Below are 23,996 nucleotides of genomic sequence, written 5' to 3'. Positions count from 1 at the left end.
CATAATATAACTACATTTTTAAAAAATCATTTTCTTTTCCGCAACTCAAAACTTTTTTTTAGAATAATATCTTTATCGAGTTTGATCTATCAACAGCAAAGTAATGGCAAAAATGATATCATTTATTAAAGTTGATTTCATTTTCTCAAATCATACGATTACAATTTAGTAGCCAATTGTAATATTTTGTTTTTTCTAGAAGCCATCGCGTAATATATAAGTTAATATAACTGATTCTTCAATTACGCAAAAATAACGCAAAATCTGTCTCAACTTTCAATTTTGTTACTGCTACCCTTTTCATGTACAAAAATTACCGCTGTAATAGTTCAGCGACAAAAGTTGTCACGTGATCATTTTTGTCGCTCAAACAATCGGTTTCAGCGACTCGTGAAAAGGCACCTTTACGCGCGTGAAAATTGTCTATGTCAAGACACCCGTGTCGCGGCCACAAGGATGAAGCTATACGTGTCGATCCATTTCGAAAAGTAGACTTTCATTCGTGGCTCAAGGCCAGGCGCCGTCGACAACATGGCCAAGTTTTGTACGTCGCAGTAGCGCGCGTAGACTGGACAATTGCCGTGTCCGCGCGAGCCGAAAGCACGTATACGTGTTGAATCACGTCGCCCCACGTTCCACGAAGCGAAACCATGCCGAGGCGATGCACCGTTCATGGAATGAATAGCAATGAACTGCGCAATGGGCGATAGGTGTGGCGCGTGAAAAAGGAAAGGCGCGCGCGTCCCCGGAGAGCTACCGCGAGAGCGGCGAGAAATGACGTAGTGCGCACGTGTATGCACGCGTTCCGAGAGAACTGGAGAGAACGAAGACGCCCGACGTGGCTCGCAGCGTCATTCCGATTCATCATCATCCATCATCGTCGTCGTCGTCGTCGTCGCCGTCGTCGTCGTCGTCGACAACGTCGACAACTTGCGACCGACAGGAATTTGCAGGAATCATCGCTTCGGTTCAAGCGCTCGCAGTTGATCTAGTTCGTGTGGTGTTTGTACATAGTACACATACACGCGCTTTTCACGCAAAATCGGTGGTGTTACGTTTGTGTGTGTATGTGTCATTCCTGCGCTTATGCGTCTCCATTCGTCGTACGGGGATCTACGAAGCGGGAGGGAAAATAGGGGAACGACGGCGACGGAGGCAGTGACGCGGTGGTGGTGGTGGTGGTAGTGGTAGTGGTGGGGGGGGGGGAGTGACGCGAGCGAGAGAGTGAGGTTAGCTTGTGTGTGCGTCGCGCTCTCTCACTTTTTTTCTCGCACGCGCGTGCCAATCGAGACTCTCCGTCTCGCTCACGGAGAATCATCGTGTTCTCTCTCTCTCTTTCTCTCTCTCTTTCTATCTGTGTCTCTCGCGCGCGCGCTAACCCGTTCACTCGCTCGCTCGCTCGCACGCTCGCACGCTCGTCCGTCCGTCCGTCGACTGGCGCGCGCGCGCGCGCGTTAACGGAATTCGCGATCGTGCACGCAGGGACCACCGACTAATGTTTAAATGGACGCATCGTCCATTATCACCCAAGTGTCGCGGGATGACGAGCTAGGCGCATTCAACAGCGAGAAAGGTGCGTATCAGTCTCGTACAACCGTCGTCCTCGTTCTCGCGCTCGCCGAAACTTTCCGCCAGATGCCGGGGTTTCGTTGCCCTTGCACCTGTTACGGCAACCCCCGCCGTTTCTCTCTCCTAAATCTCGTCTAATTCTTTACCGCTCCTTCTATCTTCTTTTTTTTTACCTCTGCGAACGATTTTGTCCGTCTCCGTTTACCGTTCCTTATCCCCTTCTGCTCCTCATCTCGCTTTTGCCATCTCTTTCAACCCCTTGTCATCCTGCTCCCATTCTCCATAAACAGTGTCGCAAATTTCTTTATTTCCTTTACTATGTCATGCCCTTTAACCTTTCATGTGCTTTGAGCAAATCCTCTAAAGGTAATCTAAAGAGAGCAGCAAAAAAAAATTCACTATTAAAGGTTAATCGCAGTAATGTCATTTCTATAATATATGAGATACAAATGTCTTTATTCTATGTAAACTAAGAGCTTCTTAGTTTAAAATTATTGTTATCAATGATTGAGTCTTAAGATAATTTAATTCAAAGTTTATATCAAGGATATCTTGCGATTACTATAAATTACAACTGTTTAAAACCACTGTTGTGGTAAAATTTAATTGAATAAATATATGTGTATTTGTGCTAACAAGTTTTTAATGCTTTCTTTCTTTTTTTTTTTTTTTTTTTTTTTTTGCGCAATATAGCTCAATTACCTCGAGAGAATGAAGCAGCCAGCAATAGTCCATCGAGCAGCAAGAAGCCAAGGGGGCGCGGACTCTTGCGCTCTCTGCTCTGCTGCTTTGGAAGGGGTCGGGGTGGCAGTTCGAAGAGCTCCAAGTCGAGCTCTCTACAGGGAGACGGTCGTGGCTCACCGCCACCAGGCACCGGATCTCCAAGATTCCTTCTACCACCAGTCAGACATCAAGACATGCACAAGAAGTGCATGGTAATCGATTTGGATGAGACCCTGGTGCATAGTTCTTTCAAACCAATCAACAATGCGGACTTTGTTGTTCCTGTAGAGATTGATGGAACGGTACACCAAGTGTATGTCTTAAAGAGGCCTTATGTGGACGAATTTTTGCAAAGAATGGGTGAATTATACGAATGTGTATTGTTCACTGCAAGCTTGGCTAAGGTATGTTAAAAGAACGAAAAAGAAAGACTAAAAATTTTTATATACATTTAATGATATAAAATAGACAAGTCTTAGACTATTATATATTGATATAATTAAAGTATTCTTATGTAATGATTATTGAAAGATTGTTTAATGTTTTATTATTTATTTATTTATGTAAATTATTTATATCAATTTGTGAAAATTCTTTATTTCTTGAATTTGTTAACAATTATTAGAAAGTTAGCATGAGATTTGTGAAATGCTATATTAATTATATTTTCTATATTTGTTTTTATTACATATCTTACACAAGACCATAATCTTTTTACATAAAGAATTAATTAATTTTTCTTTATAGAAATTATTTTTATGTATTGTATAAAGTTAACTGTTGTAAAAATTTTGATAATAACATTTGTCACAATAAGAAAATTGTAATGGAGCTAATTTATTAGTAAAAAGAAAATTTTTACAATGAAAGAATGTATTCATTGTTTAATGTTTTATTTTATTGTGTTATATGTTACAGTATGCAGACCCAGTGGCAGATCTATTAGATCGATGGGGTGTATTTAGAGCAAGATTATTCAGAGAATCCTGTGTGTTTCATAGAGGGAATTATGTTAAGGATTTGAACAAATTAGGTCGTGATTTGCAGCAAATCATTATTGTAGATAATAGTCCTGCCAGTTACATTTTCCATCCAGATAACGCGGTAAGATATGCTTAAAATGTGTAAAATAAAAAAATTTATTTTAATGTATAGATTGTGATTTTTCACTTTTATAAAAGCATATTAAAATTGAATAATGAAAAATAAGAACGCCGTTTATATTTTTTACAGGTTCCAGTGGCATCTTGGTTTGATGACATGACGGATTCCGAGTTACTGGATTTAATCCCCTTCTTTGAGAAGCTCAGCAATGTGGAAAATATCTACACAGTGTTGTGCAACAGCAATCATCCTTACAATCAGGTGCCCGCGCAGGCGGTACAAAGTAATCAGAATCCGCCGGGATTAGGCTCGCTGGCTGCTTCCTAGCCCCATCTAAATCCTGGCAATACAGCCAGTCTTGTCGCTCAATGCACCTTCCGGAGGATCCTGAGGGGACTGCTCCACGTGAGTCACTTGCTATGTGGCGAAGAACCTCGAAGTGCCCCCCCTTGTTGACCTTTGGAAGAACCGCTCCATTAAGCGGAGCCGAATGTTCTATACCTTAAAAGCGCATTATCCAAGTTGACACACAGCGACACATAGCTGCTGAGATCCTTCTTCCTGGCGAGAAACGCAATGAAGACTGAGTCAGCTTCGAAGCGGCGAGTGTTCTTCCATTTTGCATCAGGCATTAAAGACGACAAACTATATCGGTCCTGTCTGCACGGATAATACGCGTGTTCGAGAAAAAGAATCTAGCGAAGGATGGAATCTCCATCAATAGCAGAAATTGCTTGCAGGAAAATCGCGAGAAAAGAAAGAGCGACAGTTAGGATAACTATGGTGATTGTATACTGAAAAAGGATATATGTGAAGATGCAAGAAAGAATACATGAAGAAAGAAGAAAGCTTACTCCGAGTTATTTGATGGGCCATATTGTGTGCTGTTGCTGTTTAGTTTTTCTGTTCAGATCAAGACACTACAAGCTTTCTATTCAATTAGATCCAATTACAAAGAAGACATCAATGCTCCAACTACATTTTTTGAATGCTTCTGACCCAATGCTTACAGAACGTTGAAAGAGGAGGGTAACAGTAGCAGGTAGAATTTGGAATTTATATATTTTAATTGTCAATGTAAGAAAAATGGAAAAATTTTATTTGAATTATCATATTAGTTTTTAAGGCTAGTATTTTTTTTATAAAAGCTTTCAAAATATATTAGAGTTTAATGATCAAAACGTGTTGAATTTTAACATGTAGGGATACAAGACTAAGTTAAGTGTTACAAATCATAGATATCTATGAGCGTTTGAAAACATTCGGAAAAATAGAATTTCAAACATAATCTAGGATACCAACATTTAAAGGTTAAAACATTACAGAAATCTAGAAATCTGTTCTTAAAAAATCATTAGTGTGTTCCAAAGCTTTAACTATTTGAAGCTTCGAAAGCTTTGAAAGCTAAATATATAAATCAAATTTTTTAAAAATTCTAGAATTTTTTTGGGAGATATTTGTTATTTTCCAAGAACATTATATTTAAGATTTAAAAAAGCTCAAGTTTATATGTATACATATATATAATATACAATGTGATTTGCAACTATTCGCTTTACACTGCCGAGGAATAGGAACAATTTCGTATATTCATTTGTGGAAACTTTTGCTTTTAATTTATAGAGAGTGCCATAAATTGCTTAAATCAGGTGACAAAAAAATATTTTTAAAGTCTTCTATTGCACAGAAATCGGTATCCTAAAGAAAATCAATTGTAAGATTTATTAAATTTTTTAATAGCCATTATCAAGTACACTCCTAACATATATTCTAAAGCATCTATGACCAAGTTTCACAGCATTCAAAAAAATTTAGAGTGCAAATTAAGCATTTTATTAATATCGCATTTTGGTATTGCATTAGGTACATATCCTGCTGCTGGTACACATCTTTTATAAAACGCTCTGTATGTAGCATTTAAAACAGTGACATTGAAATTTTGCAAGGGTATGTATTACTATTTTTTCTCATAAACTTTCTCCATATAATATCTGTTTAAACATACACATTTTTATTTTTACTTTATTTATCAATCTTGTTAATAAATAAACACATAATATGTATTCTTCTTTCTGAAATATTTATTTGAGTAAAATATTTTTAATTAGAGATTTATATATATATATTTGAATGTATTAATTTCAGTTTTTATCCAGCAGTAAAATTCTTTTCTGATGTTTGCCAAAAAGTTTGAGCAAATTTAAAATAATGATATGAGAATTGAAGATTGTTGATTAAATTTATTGAAAAATATTCACTGATTTACAAAGAAATTTTACACAGACTGGCATAAATGATAAATAAATTTTATTATTTTACTGAAAAAGGAAAATAAATCAATTAATTAATCAAGGATAATCATGGATCACATCATATTGTTGCCAATATTGATAAACTGAACTGGGCCAATGCATATCATACTTTCCCTCCAAGCTACGAGGTTACGTTATATATGAGCGTATTCGTTTTCTTGGAGCAAGAAAATGTGGCAACTGGTTTGATAATTTCATAGACTTTTATATATATATACTTATATGTATATAATATAATATATAATATAGAAGTCTGTAGCTAATTTGCATAATTTACACTAGTTTTCAATATATTTTTCACATATGTTCTATCTATATATATTTCCTTGATTTGAATATTAATAATCTTTTTATATATTTACAATTTTTTATTACGAATAAATTTGCCGACTGTTAATAACTGTCAGAGCTGTTAATTACATACATATAATTGTCATTGTATACAGAATATATCAGAAAGATGAAAGAAATATAAAACAGAGGAAAGAATTTATGCTGTATTGAATTCTTAATCCTTGCGATCAAGAATTAATTTTAATTTTTTAGGTTCTGTAATTTTTTTTTTTTAAGTCGCTTATTCTTATTTCTTAAAAAAAAAACGTATTAATGCATGAAAAAAAAATATATATTTTAAAATTAGATTTTGTAAAAATTTAACCATTAATATATTTTCTTGCTCCATTCCGAAACGAATAGCACGATGATGTCATTAACAAATTAGAATAATTTAGATGTAGCCCTCGAGGGGCGATAGATAAGCGGCAGTAATATCCCTACATATGTGCATATATTTACTAACGCGTAATTTGTAAATGATCACAGCTGCTTGAAACCGAGCATAACAAATGTACAAAGTGCATTGTACTGTCGTAACCAATTCAGATTGTTATTATTTTGCTTTTACCTTTGTTAATATTATTTTTATTATTATCATTATATTAATAAGTATCCACGTTAATGTCGTTACTTTAATGCAAGAAAAAGCGAAATTTCTTAAATTCTGCACGCTTTGCTGCTGCTGTAAAGGCGCATTCGAGCCGATTTAAATAGGAAATATTTTTCCTGAAATTAATTGTAGATAAAACTGTAAATTTTGTTATATTCTTGCACTAAAATAACGACATTATTATCGATATATTCAGTGAGTTAGTATTAATTATCAAGATCAGCTTGTATGTGTGTGTGTGTATGTATATGCGTATTAAACTCAGCTGCGTCTGCTGTTTTATCTTTTCATCGTTTGAATGTAGGGTAGATCGAAAATCATGGTACAACTGATAAGGAAATAATTCCTTGTCGACATAAACAATTTGAGTATGCATATACCAAACTTTTTAATTCTTAATTTAAAAATGTAAATACTCCTGAAAATCTTACTTTTTTGATACTTGGGATTTTGAGTTACAAGAATTTAAAAATTTATCAAAGAATAAGTAAATTTTAAATTTAAAAATGTAAGATTCGGGACATAATATATGTTACATATTTAGAAACGGTATTAATATAACTGATAGTAATCATGCGTAGCATTGTCAATATCTAAAAATAAGACTCAAGGATACAATATGCACTTAAGAGAAAAATTGAAAAGGGTAATTTACTTGTTGAAATGAAAAAGTTTGTGTATGTTATTATATATATATATATGCATATTAGAAATTGTTTTTGAAAAAAAAAATACTCCGAAAAAACAAAAGTACTTGTATAGAAAAAAATTTGTTTTTTCGAATTATTTTATAAGAAAATTGTTCTCCTTCCACATATAATGTAGCAAGATTTTTGAACTACTCTGTGTACTTTGTAACATTTTATCGAAATAACGATAACTCTCTGAGAGAGGTCTAATCGTTTGAATTATCGTTTTTACTTAAAATAGGAAGAGATTTAATGCGAAGAGATTTTTGATGTGGCTTCCAATTCTTCCATCCTTCTGTACTTAGTAAGTGTAACGATATTTCTTGTAAACGTTATTGTGCGCGAACGCATGTATTATAAAATTCTCTTTATATAATGCCCATCGAAACAACTCTGTATGTACGATTGTACAAATCTCTGCATAATCCAAGAATCCAAGTATCCGAGAATCCATAGATCTATGACCGGAAACCGAAATAAATTTAAAAAAGTTATAAAATTCATGGATCTGCTCAATTGAAAAGGAGCCAATAATATTAAAATTGCAATTGAGTATTCTAAAATCCGAGACTATAAGGATGTAAGAATCGAAAAATGTATACAAGTGTGCAATTATTTGACACAATGTGTGATAATTAAAAAAATTTATTAGTATAGTATATCTATGATATAATTAAGACTTGTGGATAGAACAATTAAAGATTTTAAGGATATAGTCTTTAGGATTTTAATGTTAAATGAAATATTTGATCAGAAGAATTGAGAGAGCCTACCAAAGATTCAAGAAAAAATTCGAAAAATCAATTATAAAAAATAAAAAATTTACAGAAATGTGAGAATTGAAAAGTTTAGGAATTTAAAAATGGAATAGATTAAAGTTTTAAAGAGCCAAAGATCCAAGGGCTTAAAGCTATATAAAGAATGCATGCAGATACATAAATACACAGATCAAAATAACAAAGAAAAATCTAAGGATTCAAGGATCTAAAAAATGTAGTTTTTAGCTACACTATATGTATTTATTACGTTATTGCGTATGAAAAGTCTGTTTTTATTTAGACTGATGTAATCTCAAGGAATTTTTAACGGAATTAGAGATAGATTATTTTTTATAAATAAATATTTTATATATCAGACACACACACGCACACATAATTATAAAAAAGATATGTACGATCGTTTGCATTTAAAAAACTAAAAATTAAATAGTTTATTTATTTATTAGCAAGGAATAGAATGTGTACGTTAGATGTACATTTTTTATAATTTAGCTATATTATATTAATAAACATAATATATGTGTAATGTTTTTAATGATATTAATAAAGTAAATACATGCGCGCGCCGAAATAGTTAGTTTTATAATTTTATATATCTGCGATTAAATCTTAAAAATTTAAAACACTGATTACGCTTAATAAATAAATTATTAATTTGTAGAATAGCTTTTTACCATGCACTTCTTTGAAATTCAATGTAAACGGCAAGATATACAACAGAACACAATAATATTACACACAAATAAATTCAAATATACTAGAACCAAGAAATTAGTTTCAAAACTAATAAAAATGGGAAATTTATGTTTAAATTACCCTGGAAATCGAAAAATAAATTCTAATATTTCGGAATATTTAAAAAATTTTATAAAAAAAGTATTAAAAAATTCAAAAGTTCTTCAGAGGCTGACTAAACGCTGGGAATTAGAAAATTTGACATTTCATACGCAAACACGTAATGTCAATATCTAATTGAAGCAAGGAGAAACATGAGTGAGAAAGTATTGCCGATAATGTTCTCAATTATGAAATCATAATCACAAGGATTTCGAGCTGCTGCCTTGCTGTGTATAATGAAGCGACAAATGTGTAAAAAAAAGTATATATATATATATATATATATATATATATATATATACTTACTTTTACATATATATATATATATATATATATATATATATATATATATACATACATTCAAAAAACGGCAGAAGCAGAGAATGCGCGTGTGTATGTGTACATGTACATTTGTATGTCTGTATGCGTGTGTGTATATGTAAAAAGAAAAAGAAGAAAAAGAATAGCGTTCGAGGCTTTCGCCGAGTGAAACGGCCGCCAATTCGAATCGAGACTTTTTTATATATGCGAATCCAGAAAATTTCTTAACAAAAACGAAAGAATAAAAAAAAATGCGATAAAAGCGACTGCTGCGCGCGGCTTTTCCGCATTGTAAAAGATTAGAAACAGTTGTATTATATTATTATTATTGGTCGAACTGTCTTTATAAAGATTTCTTTTTCATGGTTTATATTTTCACCCGTTGAAGGCCCGCTTCATCGCAACAATAAAGTAGCATGGTCCTATTTACATCGACAGCGTTTAGCACGAAATGCGGCTATCTGATTATGGTTCCCAAATAGAATTTTACAATTACATGTACAGAAGATTTTATATATGTATATATATATTTTTTTTCTCATTTTATTTCATAATTTTTAATATTATTTTTTAAAATATTTTTTTTCCATAACTATGTGCTTTTATAAGAACGCAAGTTTATCTCGGGAATTTCTGTAGATTTCTCCCTTGCTTTTGACGTCATCGAACTATGTATATATATAGCCGAATCGATTATCATACCGCGTTAAAGTTCAAGATCAATTGACTACATTTAGCGCTAAACGCAGCGTTAACCTTAGAATACTAATCATACTTTTAAGACATTTAACATTAATCATACGTTAAATTTACGTATGTTGAGATTTTTCCCGAAGAAAAAATGTCGAAAGAAAGAAACGAGAAAAATAAACTTTTATTAAAAATAAATCATGCTATTTTAATGGGGGTAAAAATTTCATTGTTTTTTTTATTGTACATTTTTTCTGTCTCATTGATAAAATATAAGTATACAATTCTGTTATCTCATGTTTATATATATAAATTATATTTTTTTTATATATCAAGATTTGTATATATGGACATTTAGTATCAAATATAACAATAATTCAAATAAGTTTAAAAATATTTAAATAGAGTGAGCTATACACATACACAATATATATTATACAATTTAATTAAAAATATCTGCTATTGTCACATTAAAATATAAATTAGCAATGTGCCTTAGCTTACAAAATGTTTCAAAACTATTGCACATACTTTTTTACATCAAGATATCCAATTGAGAAGAATATTGAGAACATTAATAGTTTCTCTATTGTAAATTGCATTAAAAATAACAATATTATATCAAAGAATTTGTAGTTGCAGAATAGTGATGCAGTTTTGATACATTCCGTGTAGCTTACAATGCAATATAAAAGATTAAGTATATTTTCTTTATGTTAATATGTTAAGCAGATAAGGCACTATAAACGCAGAACATTTAACCAATCCTTGTAGATTCATACAGAAGAGTCAGACTTGTATTTACACTGATGGAATTCTTTTAGGATTCAGATCATACATACGTCGCATCCGCTTCTTCAACTCTTGCGGAAATTTGTCATAGCACTTTTTGCACGCGGGCTTTAGATCGAATTCGAAGAATTTTGTCTTCTGATTCATCTTCTGGTCGCAGAATGCACATGCAAAGTGATGGACGCACCATGCTTTGTTCAATGCTGTAAAAACTGAAACAGATATCGTGTTAAATTAGAAATATTATTAATGCTCCCAAGAAAAATAATGCAAAAAGAAAACGTATGATTTCGCGCTTTTGACAGGGCAATATAATTTAATTGTAAAAACTTTAAGAAGTTTAAATATTAATTGAAAAGAAATATTACAGTATAAAATGTGAAAAAAATCTAAAAAGAGTTAAAAGAAAGTTAAAAGTAAGACAATTTGCGTTTATATTATAAATAAGATTGATTTTTCTTGATGAAATTTCATCAATTGTATTTGGATTATCTAATCTATCTCTTTAATGTATCATCATACACACACTAGTATAAACGTACCATCTCCAGATATAACTTGATTACAGACAAAGCAAAGATTCCCAAATAACTGATGATAATGAGTCTCGCAATATGCGAGACCCTTCTTCTCGTAATGTCGATGACCTAGGAAAGGTTTCTCGCACTTTGCACATACGAAATGTTCTACATGCCAATGTTTACCAAGTGCAGTTACTACACGCTCTTCAATGGGACGTCGACAGGCGCCGCAAATTGGAATTCCCATTTTATCATGACAACGTAAGCAATACAACTCGTTCTACATCACAAAGTTGATTAATATATTAGACTATGAAAATGTTTTATTAATAATAAAAGATATCTTTGTGTGTATATATATATATATATATATATATATATATATATATATATATATATATAAATTATTAATTTTAATATATTAATTTAAAAAAAAAAATTTTTATTTTGTAGTTGCTTAAAATTTATTATCAAAACTTTGACACAATTATGATTGAAATTATTTTGTTCGCATTGTTTTATATATTTTCTTTATATAAATTTATATAGATGTATAAATATTCTTTATATCTTCTTATATATTTATATGATTAGATTATTTGATCCACATAATCTTACCATTTCATTGGCAGCGTATCCAGGTCGAGAACGAACTTCTCTGGCTTCAGAATTGAGTTCTACACCACAAGTTGTACAGTTAAAGTGATATGGATGATAAAGTTCGCCACGGAAACGTAGAGGTTTATCATCAATCACTCCGCTGGAAATTGGGGAAAATAATATTGACGAGAAAATTCTTTTTGTCTTTAAATTGTATAAAATTTTTAAAAATTGTTCAGATATTTCTTTTTATCAAATGAAATTTTTCTGCAAAAGTAAACATACTGGCATTGATGGCATATGTGTTTTCCGAGCACGCCGGCTTTCACTCTGGCATTACATGTGTGGCATAACGCTCTGCCTTGACACTTGATAAAGCCTGCATCTGCCAATTCACCATTACACTCTTCGCAGCGGAAGCATTGTGGATGCCAGTTTGAATTCATCGCCTTAATCACACGGCCAATAACAAACTCGCCTATTATAAAACCAATAGTTTAAATAAATATATTTAAGTATATTATACTCTACATATAAGTATCTTAGAATAAAAGTATATATGTTGGAATAAGCAAATCTTTAAGATTAGCTTACCACACTTGCCGCAGCATGGAGCAAACAGAACATGAAAGTCATGTTCGCAATATTTGTATCCTTCAAACTCGTAGAAAATTCCATCTGGAAATGGCCGAAAGCACTGTGCGCATCTGTCAAAATAAAATAACATCTATGAAATTCAATCACAAAATAAATCATATAATCTTTATTTTTGTGTATTGTAGAAAATAGCAAAACAAAGGTTTAAGAAACTTAATTGAAAAATAGAAAAATACAATTTTGTAAAAAGAAAAATTCTTCTCCAAGTACATAATATCTGCAAAAACTAAATTGAAAAGAGGAATAAAAAATATATAAATGTATACTTACACAAAACATTGTGGATGCCATAATTCGCCATTTGAATTAACAATCTTTTCATGTGCAACAAACCCTTCTCTACAGCGAGAGCAAAACATATGATCCAATGACATTTCTGTAACCCTGCATGTAATGTACATTACATAAATTTCAAATATCTATTATTAATTAACTATATTAAATAATGGATAAACTGAATATATCAGAATATATTAACTTGGACTTTAACTCTATTTCCTATTATATGTGCCTCAAAGAGATGCTACTTACCCTGGCATATTTTAACAGAAGAATACAATTATACGTTTGAACATTAAGAAATATTTCCACACACCTTGTTTTGTTTGTTCACTTGCACTTAATCTTGCTGCTTTAAAAAAAATTATATTACTAGATCATAATTAAGGAACTGTTAAAGATATGTTGAAGTTAATATTAAAAATTTAATTAAAGGTAATATAAATTAATCTACTATATTAGTATTCAATTACTTCATATATATTTCTTATATATTTTATATATATATATTTCTTGTATATTTTTTTTATCTTTCAATATATATATTCTTCACACACACACACACACACACATACATATATATATATATAAATATATATATATATATATATATATATATATATATATATATATACATATCTTTTCATAATTCTACTAATTTTTACTCCATATTTTGTTTATAATTTATTTATTTTAATTAACACAAACAAATGTGTATAATAAAATTGAAATTACTTTCTCGAGATATGTTTTGTAATTAACATAGAGTGTATCTTCGAACCAAATATTTAATAAAAATATTTACTTACTATTGTTTAATTAATTAAAAACATGTAATGCCAAAGAAATACGTGTCTGTGATTGTCACACAATTGTTACATCCATATTTCTGTCAGATTTTAAATCAAGACAGCCAATCCGAACTCGGCGAACGTAACATGTCCTTTTATGAAAATGAACGTGGAACTCTATGGATGTGTGTTACAGATTTTGCAATTTGCCCTACGCCACACCCTTACAAGAGTAATGACGTAAATGATGTCAAGAGCAAATTTGGAATCATTAAGGCAGTTTTTCAGCGAGATGTAAAAGCTTGCCACAGTCGCATTAAAGCCAAGTTCAGACGTAATTTTTGATTTGTCCATCATATAAACATGATGGACAAATCAAAAATTGGCCAATCACGTGTGAGAAGATACAAAGCACCAATGATGCAGTTAGACGATCTGAGCTCATATGTATGTGATTTTTTTATGTGGGTCATCCCCTCTATTACGATTTGACGTGTCCAATCACCATCACTACAAAGCTTTATTAATATTTGAAAAAAAAAAAAAAATTTTTATTTCTTTTATTCATCATGAAATAATGTATTCAAGAAATATAATAAAAATAATTGTTACACAATATATCTTTTCTGTGTAAAATAATATTTAGATTAGAAGTATATATTTTTGATAAATACAATCATAATATAAATATTTTCTAAACAACAAAACTATTTTAAGAAACATTATTAAAATAGATGTATTAATAGATATTATTAAACATATAGAATTAATTTTCAATATTACGAATGAAGTTTATTTTGTAATATTTACATTGATATAAATATCGAACTGTAATTATTTTATTAAAAGTAAACAACATTTATGCTGTTTGTGTGAATAAAAATATAAAATTATCATTGTGCTAAGATAAATAACAATCATATAGATCACACAATGAACATGTCTAAATCAAAAGATGCACTACTTTTTCTTAAAAAAAATAATATATTATAGATAAAAATTGAAGACTTAACAACATAAACAAAAAGTAAAATGCCATCAATTAGAGAAGCACAGAGTATTTCTATTTTAGTTTCTAATTTTGAGTTTTAACGGAAAAATGTCAAAGATTCTTTAGGAGTAAAAAGAGATTTAATGCCTAAATATAGACAAAAAAATATAAAAACTAAAAAAAAAATTTCTTTATAATTTTGCGCCATTTATAGCCAACAACTTCTATTTTACCAAGAAAAGGAAATACAAAAAAAGAGATACCAACTTAATACATTCAGACATACATATTTACATAACAGAGAATTATCAAATGTTCATCTGCAGCATCAATAATAAAATGTTTTATCCATGTCAAATATAATTTAACCCGTCAATATTTAATCAAAAATGCACCTAATTTATTAACTAAATACAATTCAATATCCTGGAATGAGAAACTCTCTATACGGCATGAGGCTTTAATTTTAGTTTAGAATAAACTTTCAAATCTGTCCTCGAAAAGATTACTCTTATTATGCGGGAGTAATCATATACGTAAATTATTCTGTAATCATTGTTTCTCGCAACTATATAAATTTTGTTTATTATAATACATAATCTAATTCATATCTTATGTATTGGTTCTTTGGATCATTCATGATACGAGGATAACCAGCTACGAGAGCATCCTGTCCGCCAATGTAAAGAGAATTGTAAATCTTCCAGTAGACATCACGCACTTTGCGGGCTGGATGGAATAAACCCTGTAACAAAAAGCAATGTAACGTTTATAAATAATGTTATGGCAAATGTTGTCAAATATTTGCCAAAGTAAAAAATTATTAATATACAGGGTGCCCCAGAATTCGCGGACACGGAATGCACAGTGTAATTGTGCCAAAAGAAGCAACTTTTTTTCTCAGCATAAATGTCGAGAAAAATTCATCATTTTTTGCTAGTTTCCAAATTTTGCTATTATATACCTCTGTAACTAAGTCTTAAATAAAAATTTTAGTAAAGCAAACTCTACCTAAAATTAACTAAAGAATATAATTGTGTTAATCTTTTAATTCTATAAAATTTGATTTGCGAAAAGCCCGTCTTTTTCAATTGCTTATAACTGGAAAATTATCGATGCTTTGACATTTTTGCTGAGGACAAAAATTGCTTCTTTTGGCACGGACAATCATGCTATCCATTCCGTGTCCGCGAATTCTAGGACACTCTGTATATTATAAATACATGAGCATGCGATTATATAGTAACGTACTTGTAATGTATATTGTAAAATTTTGATAGGTCCAAGTGCAACGCGTAATCCATCCACAGCATCCATAAACGCTTGGACCAAATGCGGTGAAGTCTCGAAAACGTTGGGCCATACGTGATTCAGTAAATGTATTAATGCATCTTCGCATCCAAATCCGTAAACGCCTAATGCCATATGCTTAATGGCAGCACAAGCTGTTTGTCTGTGTACCAAGTCCCTGGAAATCATAAGTGAGAATGATCAGAAATAATTTACAAAATTAAACCCAGCTTTAAGCAAGTATTTATTTTAAAAAATTATTTAAAATTTATTTAATTTATTTAAAAAACTTGATAAAAGAATAAATTATAAGTAATAAAAATTAATATTATTTAGGCATCTTTTCTTACCTGTCCATAAGAGCATCTTCTAGCAATGGACTAACAGCATAAATGTAATCTTTACCCATCTCGCCAATATATTCGAATAAGAACGACAAAGATTTCAATACACCGTTCTGTACGTTTAACTCAGGTACTCTATACTCGTTCATTAATGCTGGTAATACTGTGAAAGGACTACAAGTTTCAGCAACTATGGCAATAGCAACTGTAGTACAAACACGGTTCTGACGTTCCTGTACTTTCAAATTGTTTAGAAGTGTCGCCAAGACATCGTGCGGCCTATTCGGAAAAAAAAGAAACATTATATAAATATATATTATACATTGTATAAACGTTTATATAAACAGCGTTTTAAATTATTTTTAATTACCCAATAGCTTTCGCGATATAACCAAAAGTGTTGACTGTCGCTCTTCTGATAGCTTTTTTATGCGCTTTCAGTAATTCCAATAATTCGAAGCATATTCTCATCCATTCTCGAGCGGAAACATACTCAGGACCTCGATCTGCGATTCTGCCCACGAGATCAATACAGTTTTCTTGTACCTGCAGCAAAATAGTATATTAAACTCAGCAAAGATCAGTAAAAACATATCATATGCATATTCATGATACAATCAATTTTTTTATAACATTTTAATAAAAATTTATTTTATCCAACAATACAGTTTTATAGGAAACTGTAGTAAATAGTAAATAGCCCAAGATAACTAACAAGATAAGTTTTACCTTTTCATGTCTGTTTTTCAGGATGGGTGTAAGCCTTGGTAACAAATCCTTGATAGGTGGTGTCATCTTCGTCATTCCTATGACATTAACAATGGCTTTCAATGCTCCTAAAATACTACCCAAAACTTCTGGATATTCCTCGCCTAAATACTCATACAAAACGACTCCCAGATGTCCCATAAGTTTTTCCTAAAAATATCGCACATATTACGTTCATTCTAAACTTAATAAATGGCAAAGTTAAAAAATATTGTTCGCTAAACATTTCTTACCTCTTGACAGGTCTTCATAACCACTGCAATACGCGAAATAAGATCTGCAGCTTGTTGTCTAACTTTTGCAGATTTGTTATTCAATCTCCACAATATCGTACCACAAATTTGTGGAAGGTACGCCTTCACTCGTTTACCCAATGTGTTTACGATTGTACCAAAACCGTTCAGCATAACAACGTCCTATACAAATATAACTTGTTAAATTATCTATTTTTTTTTTTAAATATAGTTATATAGTTTTGAAATATCAGATTCACAAACCTCAGTCGTTTGCTCCTGAAAAGCGTATAAAATTCCATCAATGAGCTGCTCTTCTAGACGAGAATCTACATCCGCAGCTCCTAAGTTGCCCATTATCTTCTCAATTGTCTCCATCACCATCTTTCTGTATTGCTCATTTTCATCTTTCAAATCGTCCACTACTCTATTAATAATTTCTGATGCGCCTACTTTGTTGGCTATTTCTACTGTTGTATCAACGAGCTATAATTTTATTTGTTTTGTTATTAAAACTTCATTAATTTCTCTCTAAAACTAGAAAACTTTCTCAATAATTTGTTCATTTTACCTGTCTATAATTTCTACGATCCAGTGCCATGCGATGATTCCAAAAGTGTTTAAAAAAATGAGGCAGAATTTCATCTTTTATATATTGAGCTTCTACACCATCTGTTGCACAACATTGTTTGACTACCTATTGTAAACATATATAATATATTGTAAGCATATATAAAAATACAATGTAATTAATTAATAAAATATAAACTTATGTATGATACTAACTGCTTACATAAAATTAAATAAAATAATTCTCTTACCTTTAACACAATTTTCTTCATTTCCTCATCAGGAGACTGGAATTCACGTATAAGAATTAACATTACTTCCCTAGTATAATAATTCGCATACTCCGCATCCATGAGAGGGATAAGATATCCAATAGCTTTTAGGAACGCTGCTAACCCTTTTCCTCTATGCGTACGAATACCTTTCCAAAGTGGTTTTAATACAGAGTCAAAACTTTCAATACCGTATGGTGTCGCTGCTTCAGCCAGCGCGGCAATGGCCAATGCAGTAATTGTTCGTACTTTTTGCTGTTCGTCCACTAAACCTGTAATATTTCGTGTTGTAATTATTTTTTTTTAAATATATGTAATTTAAAAAAAAAGATTAGACTAGAAAAGGTTTAGTGATGAAACTGTATAACTATTAACTTATTTATATACCATGTTCTATAATTTCCACCAAACTCTTCAAGTGCGGTAAAATGGCGCAGCCCATCAGGATAGCTATTTGTTGCACGATCTTGATACCAGTGTGTCGCGCTTGCCAGGATTTCTTGCTGCGACAAACAGCTTTTAAGAAGGGGAGAAGTGAAGGGATTCCAAGAGCAGATGCGACAACAGCAAATGCCCTCGCTGTTGTATTACGAACGTATTCGTCGATATTATCGATATCTGGTCTCATTGTTGAGATCATTGTAGCTAGCCCTGCAGCTTTTGCCAAATTAGAAATAATTTCTCTGCCTTCGACACGAGCATAATAATCCTCGTCGATCAATAGAGGCTCGATGACGACCAAAATCTAAACATTGATAATACAGTAACAATTAAACAAAATAAAACAAATAAGTAATTAATTCACATAAAACAAATAAACAGTTTAAAAACAAATAATTACCTTGTGCACATATGGCCGTACTAAATCATCGAGTTTATACAGAATGCGGTCGATAACTTTGACCAAGAGATGACGTTCCTGATCCTCAAGGGTCGGTGACATGAGAAGAGGAAGAATTTGATTGAAGAGTGGTCCGGCGCCAAATTCTCTCGCTTTGTCGGTAATTTGTCGCAATGCGGCCTTACGCATCGGTGGAGTTCCGTTTTTAATTTTCAAAAGCAATTTCATAATTTTTCTTTCTTTTTGCTCTTCAGGACTCAACGTTTCTTCATCTACATCAACTAGCAGCTTATCAAAGTATTGTGCATCCTCCGGTTTCATAAATGGTAGATTACCCTTGGGTTGATTATCTACATACTTTGCACTTCTGTCTTCCGTTTGAATAAAGAAACCTTGAGGTGTACCAGCAATGGGCGTGGGGGTTGCTGTGAGCTTCCTAGCAGGTGTACGAATAGGTATATATCCTGAAAGAAAAAATACATGTAATACTTATGCATATAAAATATCTAAATCAAATATAAAATGTTAAAATATACAAATTTTCTACATTTTTTTATTTTAAAATAATTTCTAGAAACTTTTATATACATATTTTTCTTTTTTAATTTCAAAGGGCTAATGCTCATATATAATCTATATTTTTAATTAACGTGTATTCTTTACACAAAATCGAGCTTATTTAATAGCAGTTGAAAATCTGTTTGATAGAAAAAGAAAAAATATAATACAGTAATTCATATTGAACTTATTTGTTCTTTTAATATTGAACTTAATAATATCTAGTATTTTTTATTAGTATATTTAGTATATCTAATATTTGTGTTTTACATTTTATTTTTCTTCTTTAGATCTTTAAAATGCCAATTAAGTTATCTCTCTCTTCTAATTTTATAATAGAACTAAATATAAACAAGATAATCTGCTATTTAGTTGCATTTATATTTTTAAAATGTCAAACAATAATATATATGTTAAAATGGAAATGTTAATCCTGTTATCGTATCCTGTATATTTTACCTGCTGGAGGTTGCAAGATCTTGTATCCAGGAGGAAACAGTGCATCTAATTCATCATCTGACAAAGGTCTATTTCGCTCATCTATTTCCCGTTCCCAACGATAAGCCTGCAGTTGTTCAGGCGTCATGGACATCAAATGTCCTGGAGTTGGAGTAGCCAAACCCATTGCCTTGGGTCCCGTCGGTGTGGTAGCACTTGGGGTCAATATCGTTGTCTGATGGGGCGTAGTGAGAGGTGTTGCCGGGGTTTGCGGAGTCATCGAGCCTGGTGTTTGGTTCGATGGCGTCTCGTCCCATCGACTTCTTCGCTTGCTCGCCGAAGGTGTTGGAGTTTCTTGTATTAAATCCCCAGCAACACGATCAGTTTTTGGAGTCTCTGCCCAACCGCTGTTATGTCCGGGAGTTTCTACAATATAAGATTTAAACAATCATATAAACTTAATAGAATTATTACTTAATTCATTACTTAATAGAAATATAACAAATACATACATATATAATTAATCAATAATTAATTATTTGTACAAACCACAATTAATATTAATAATAATTTACAATAAAGTAACAACCTCTTTCAGTTTTCGGAGTTTCATCCCAACGATTCCTTCGACTCGTTACAGCTTTTTCGTGAGAAGGTGTCTCTCTTCCTGGAGTCGCAGCTCCTGGTGTCGCGTGCGCAGGCGTGGCGTCCCACATCCTTGTACTAACTCCTGGAGTAGCTCCAGGAGTTTCTGCTCCTTTACCATGGCCTGGAGTTTCATCCCATCTGACGGCAGCTGGTGTTACCTACAATCATAAAATAAAAAATTATAATAAGTAGAAAGAAAAAGATTTAGATTACTGATTTAAATCAATCAAGTTTAAGTAGATTTTTTTTCATATTGCATTTAAAAGATTTGAAAGAAAGAATTATAATAACATAAAGATAACATACATCTGCATTATCCCAAGATGTGGGTGTTGCTGAAGTACCAGATAACTTTTTCTGTACTGGAGTATCATCTGTCTGATCCCAACGGCCTCTCTTTTTGGGAGCTGGTTTAGGTTCGCCATTGGCTTTCAGAGTGCCATCCTTAGCCTTTTCTATTAATCTTTTTCTCAGCTAGAAGAAAATATAAAAATGTGGACATGAAAATTTTATCAATTATATTTTTTAAATATTTTTTATGTTTTCTTTCTTTGTACATGTATTATGTATGCAGAAAATATTTAAACTTTAACATACCTCTGTCTCTTCGCCTTTGAGCATTTGTTCTCGCATAATTTCAGTGTATGTTCTAGAACCAATGTCAGGTGTCTTGCCACCTGAAATTAAAAAAAATCATAATATAATATCAATGATAATTAATTTGATTTGGATTTGTTAAATAACAACATATAATTGTCAAAATAATTTAGAATTATTTAATATTTTCTCACTGTTTAATCAGTCCAAATTATAAGAAAAATTATTACCAACCTTCAGCAAACGGATCAACACGTTCAGGGGAGATAATCATTCTACGTCTTTTTTGTCTATACTCATCCTCCCTGTCAGCTATGGTAGGTCGGCGTCTATCCGCAAACGGATCATAATCTTTCTCCTCTCTATCAGCTACGGTGGGTAGTCGTTTGTCCGCAAATGGATCATAGTCCTGTTTCATACAAAACAAATTTGTATCAGTCTCGAGATTTTTATCATATTTTTCTAATTAGAAAAATTACTTTATACAAACTATATTTTTCTGATCTAATATTTAATTCTTACTTTTTAATAATCTTTATTTAAAAAAAATATATATATAAAAATATAATAAAATGTAAAAATGTTAATAAGTAGGTTTTTTGATATTAGACTTATAAGTATTAAAAAATATATAATATTATAATATTTGAGTCAATAATACCTCAATTTCATCATTGGTTGCAATTGATGTAACATAGCCATCAAACTTATTATCATCATAAATATCTTGATCATAAAAACCAGTCTTTCCCAAAGCAACCTGTTCTTTCTCTGATGCTGTATTTAAAAGCTCCTTCTTTTTCGATTGTATCTCTCTTATTTGTGCTTCAATATCTGCAATATATATATGTAATTGTATAAGAATTCAGACGTACGCACGATATGTATATAACTAATTATAAATAACAGAACTGAAAGGAAAAAAGTATATTTATTACTGATATTTGATATTTATGAGATATCTGATTAAAAGAGATATTCTAAATTTAACACATTAATTCTAACATTAATTATCTTGATTGACAAACATTAGTTATATACATTTCAGAATTCTAGATATTTAACTTAAGGGACAAACTTCTGGAAATAGATTTTATCAAGAGAATGCATTTTTTTCCCATGTCTTCTTATGTCCTTAAGGACTTATTCTTGTTTGGACCATGTGAAATAAACAGTTGTGCTTGATATCTGACAACAACAATTCACATCTTTCAAATAAAATAAAAAAAAATTAAAGGATTAGTATTGTCAGATGTCATGTGCAATGTTGTCACATGATTGTCACCATTTTACAGACGGTCCGAACAGAAACACATAGCTTCTTAAAATATGTCAGAGGACACAAGATTCTTAATAAAAATTGATTCTCTCGGTGAAACCTATTATCCCTTGAAGTTCCATATAAATCTGAAACATTCTATATATAATGATTTTGCATAAAATAAAGTACATTGATAAATAATAAAGGTTAAACTATTATTATTTTATACATATATATATTTTATGGCCAAAGTCTGTAAGGCTCATAGGATTGACTGGTCAATGTACAGAGCAACCAAGCATTTTAATTCAGCCATAATCCTAGGAATGACTAATGTGACAAGTGACAAGTCAAAGTTAGAAACTAAAAATACACATCGAACTTTGACTAGTCAATCCTGTGATTAAAATGAGGCTGTCTAAGTTTTGATATCTGCTTTGCAAGCGCATGTTTTTGACCTGTCTAAATTAAATATTTATGAAAAGTATGTCTCTTTTATATTATTAGCTGTTTGTTTTATATTATTTTAGAAGTACTTAATTTAGTTAAATAGATACAGTATTTAACATTAATAGATACTTTCTAAGATTTTTATTAAGAGGTTGTATTTAATATTTTACTAAAGCTAAATTTTAAACATAAGAATAAAGAATAACAAAAGTAAATTAAAAAACCATGTTGTATATATATTAATAATAAAAACATTAGTTTAGAATCTTAGTTTTATTTTTTGACAGTTAAAGTCTGAATTCATCCACACCTAGGATTGACTAAAAAGTTTGATGTGTTTTTTTAGTTTTCAACTTTCTCACCCGTCACGTTAGTCACTTCTAGGATTGATTAAAAACACATCAGTCAAAAGCCGAAATCTAAACCTATTTCGGTCTTCGACCAATGTATACTTTGTTATTCCGCAACATTGACCAGTCAATATATTAGCAACACCCGCGCTTCGGGCTTGGCCATAACATATACATATTTATATATTTGTCAATTGTATTTACGAATGTGTATTAATGATTAGAAGAAAGTGATGAGAGAAAATGTGTAGTAGGTAGGTGTAAACCTTTATGCGTCCTCGGAATGGAGTCCATTGTGAAGAAAAAGCTGGCAGCGGCGAACACAACTTCTCTTCTTTTTTTCTTCTTCTCTGTTGAATCGCCTTCCTCAATGAGGAAGGCGTAAGATGACGGGAAATTACTCAAATACGACGAGAATATACCTTGATACGTCGAGAGTTTAGCAAAACATTGAATTATTCAATCTGCAATTAAACTACACGCATACTGGCACGGACCTTAGCGGTTAGAAGAGAGCTTATCGGCTTTTTGGCAACAGTGAATTACCATAGACTTTTCCTACATAGAGTTGTCTAGAATGCTGAGAATAATCCGACGATACATGTTTGTCAAACGATTGGCTATCGGATAGAGAATTTTGATGAAACCTCTAGAAACTCTCTATTCGTCAGCCAATCAGCATCTTCGACAACTTGGGAGCTTTCCAACAAGAAAACACAAGTAAATAAATGCGCAGTTGATTTCCGACGTCGACGGATAAATTTTATGTATATTT

General features: G+C 31.5%; 3 protein-coding genes across 9 annotated transcripts; 1 reads left to right on the top strand and 2 right to left on the bottom strand.

The window, feature by feature from the left end:
* Window positions 1–45: 45 nt before the first annotated feature.
* On the top strand, window positions 46–10,169 carry Hzg (CTD small phosphatase herzog). Of its 4 annotated transcripts, XR_012046418.1 has the most exons (6): window positions 46–1,573; window positions 2,263–2,696; window positions 3,211–3,396; window positions 3,526–4,438; window positions 5,260–5,343; window positions 5,542–10,169. XR_012046418.1 is itself a non-coding variant. In XM_072887914.1 (4 exons), the coding sequence occupies exons 1-4, from the start codon at window positions 1,504–1,506 to the stop codon at window positions 3,721–3,723; spliced, it is 888 nt and encodes a 295-aa protein (XP_072744015.1). In that variant the 5' UTR covers window positions 46–1,503; the 3' UTR covers window positions 3,724–5,344. The 4 variants fall into 4 exon arrangements, 2 of the variants coding, with proteins under 2 accessions (XP_072744015.1, XP_072745682.1); XR_012046376.1 differs by having other exon boundaries at window positions 3,526–5,343; XM_072887914.1 differs by lacking the exon at window positions 5,542–10,169 and having other exon boundaries at window positions 3,526–5,344.
* An 85-nt stretch (window positions 10,170–10,254) lies between these two features.
* Window positions 10,255–13,860, bottom strand: Stck (LIM zinc finger domain containing stck). Of its 4 annotated transcripts, none has more exons than XM_072911370.1 (8): window positions 13,629–13,860; window positions 13,072–13,171; window positions 12,811–12,916; window positions 12,478–12,590; window positions 12,169–12,361; window positions 11,902–12,043; window positions 11,305–11,563; window positions 10,255–10,974 (listed from the first exon to the last, which is right to left on the bottom strand). In XM_072911370.1, the coding sequence occupies exons 3-8, from the start codon at window positions 12,912–12,914 to the stop codon at window positions 10,772–10,774; spliced, it is 1,014 nt and encodes a 337-aa protein (XP_072767471.1). In that variant the 5' UTR covers window positions 12,915–12,916; window positions 13,072–13,171; window positions 13,629–13,860; the 3' UTR covers window positions 10,255–10,771. The 4 variants fall into 4 exon arrangements, with proteins under 4 accessions (XP_072767471.1, XP_072742830.1, XP_072758543.1 ...); XM_072886729.1 differs by having other exon boundaries at window positions 13,072–13,168; XM_072902442.1 differs by having other exon boundaries at window positions 12,811–12,924; window positions 13,629–13,859.
* A 922-nt stretch (window positions 13,861–14,782) lies between these two features.
* Sf3b1 (splicing factor 3B subunit 1) lies at window positions 14,783–23,767 on the bottom strand. Its single transcript, XM_072890331.1, has 18 exons — window positions 23,488–23,767; window positions 21,822–21,994; window positions 21,395–21,569; window positions 21,161–21,240; window positions 20,870–21,037; window positions 20,505–20,721; window positions 19,937–20,341; window positions 18,920–19,383; window positions 18,466–18,823; window positions 18,058–18,350; window positions 17,808–17,933; window positions 17,501–17,722; window positions 17,237–17,419; window positions 16,965–17,153; window positions 16,606–16,781; window positions 16,242–16,514; window positions 15,853–16,069; window positions 14,783–15,346 (listed from the first exon to the last, which is right to left on the bottom strand). The coding sequence occupies exons 1-18, from the start codon at window positions 23,513–23,515 to the stop codon at window positions 15,188–15,190; spliced, it is 3,906 nt and encodes a 1,301-aa protein (XP_072746432.1). The 5' UTR covers window positions 23,516–23,767; the 3' UTR covers window positions 14,783–15,187.
* Window positions 23,768–23,996: the final 229 nt, after the last annotated feature.

Source organism: Anoplolepis gracilipes, chromosome 1 (assembly GCF_047496725.1).
Source record: "Anoplolepis gracilipes chromosome 1, ASM4749672v1, whole genome shotgun sequence".
In the NCBI taxonomy this organism is placed as follows: domain Eukaryota; kingdom Metazoa; phylum Arthropoda; class Insecta; order Hymenoptera; family Formicidae; genus Anoplolepis; species Anoplolepis gracilipes.
This window is presented reverse-complemented; position numbering and strand designations above follow the sequence as displayed.

Excerpts from the sequence above, each read along its gene's own strand:
- Sf3b1 (XM_072890331.1), bottom strand. The coding sequence starts at position 23,515 with ATGGACTCCATTCCGAGGACGCATAAAG. Across the intron at positions 21,038-21,160 it reads TCAAAGGCGAAGAGACAGAG|CTGAGAAAAAGATTAATAGA; the intron begins GTATGTTAAAGT and ends ATTTTCTTCTAG. Across the intron at positions 18,351-18,465 it reads GGTGGAAATTATAGAACATG|GTTTAGTGGACGAACAGCAA; the intron begins GTATATAAATAA and ends GAAATATTACAG.
- Stck (XM_072902442.1), bottom strand. Across the intron at positions 12,591-12,810 it reads TGGCATCCACAATGTTTTGT|ATGCGCACAGTGCTTTCGGC; the intron begins GTAAGTATACAT and ends TTATTTTGACAG. Across the intron at positions 11,564-11,901 it reads GATACGCTGCCAATGAAATG|AACGAGTTGTATTGCTTACG; the intron begins GTAAGATTATGT and ends TTTGTGATGTAG.
- Hzg (XM_072887914.1), top strand. The coding sequence starts at position 1,504 with ATGGACGCATCGTCCATTATCACCCAAGTGTCGCGGGATGACGAGCTA. Across the intron at positions 1,574-2,262 it reads CGCATTCAACAGCGAGAAAG|CTCAATTACCTCGAGAGAAT; the intron begins GTGCGTATCAGT and ends TGCGCAATATAG. Across the intron at positions 3,397-3,525 it reads TTTTCCATCCAGATAACGCG|GTTCCAGTGGCATCTTGGTT; the intron begins GTAAGATATGCT and ends TATTTTTTACAG.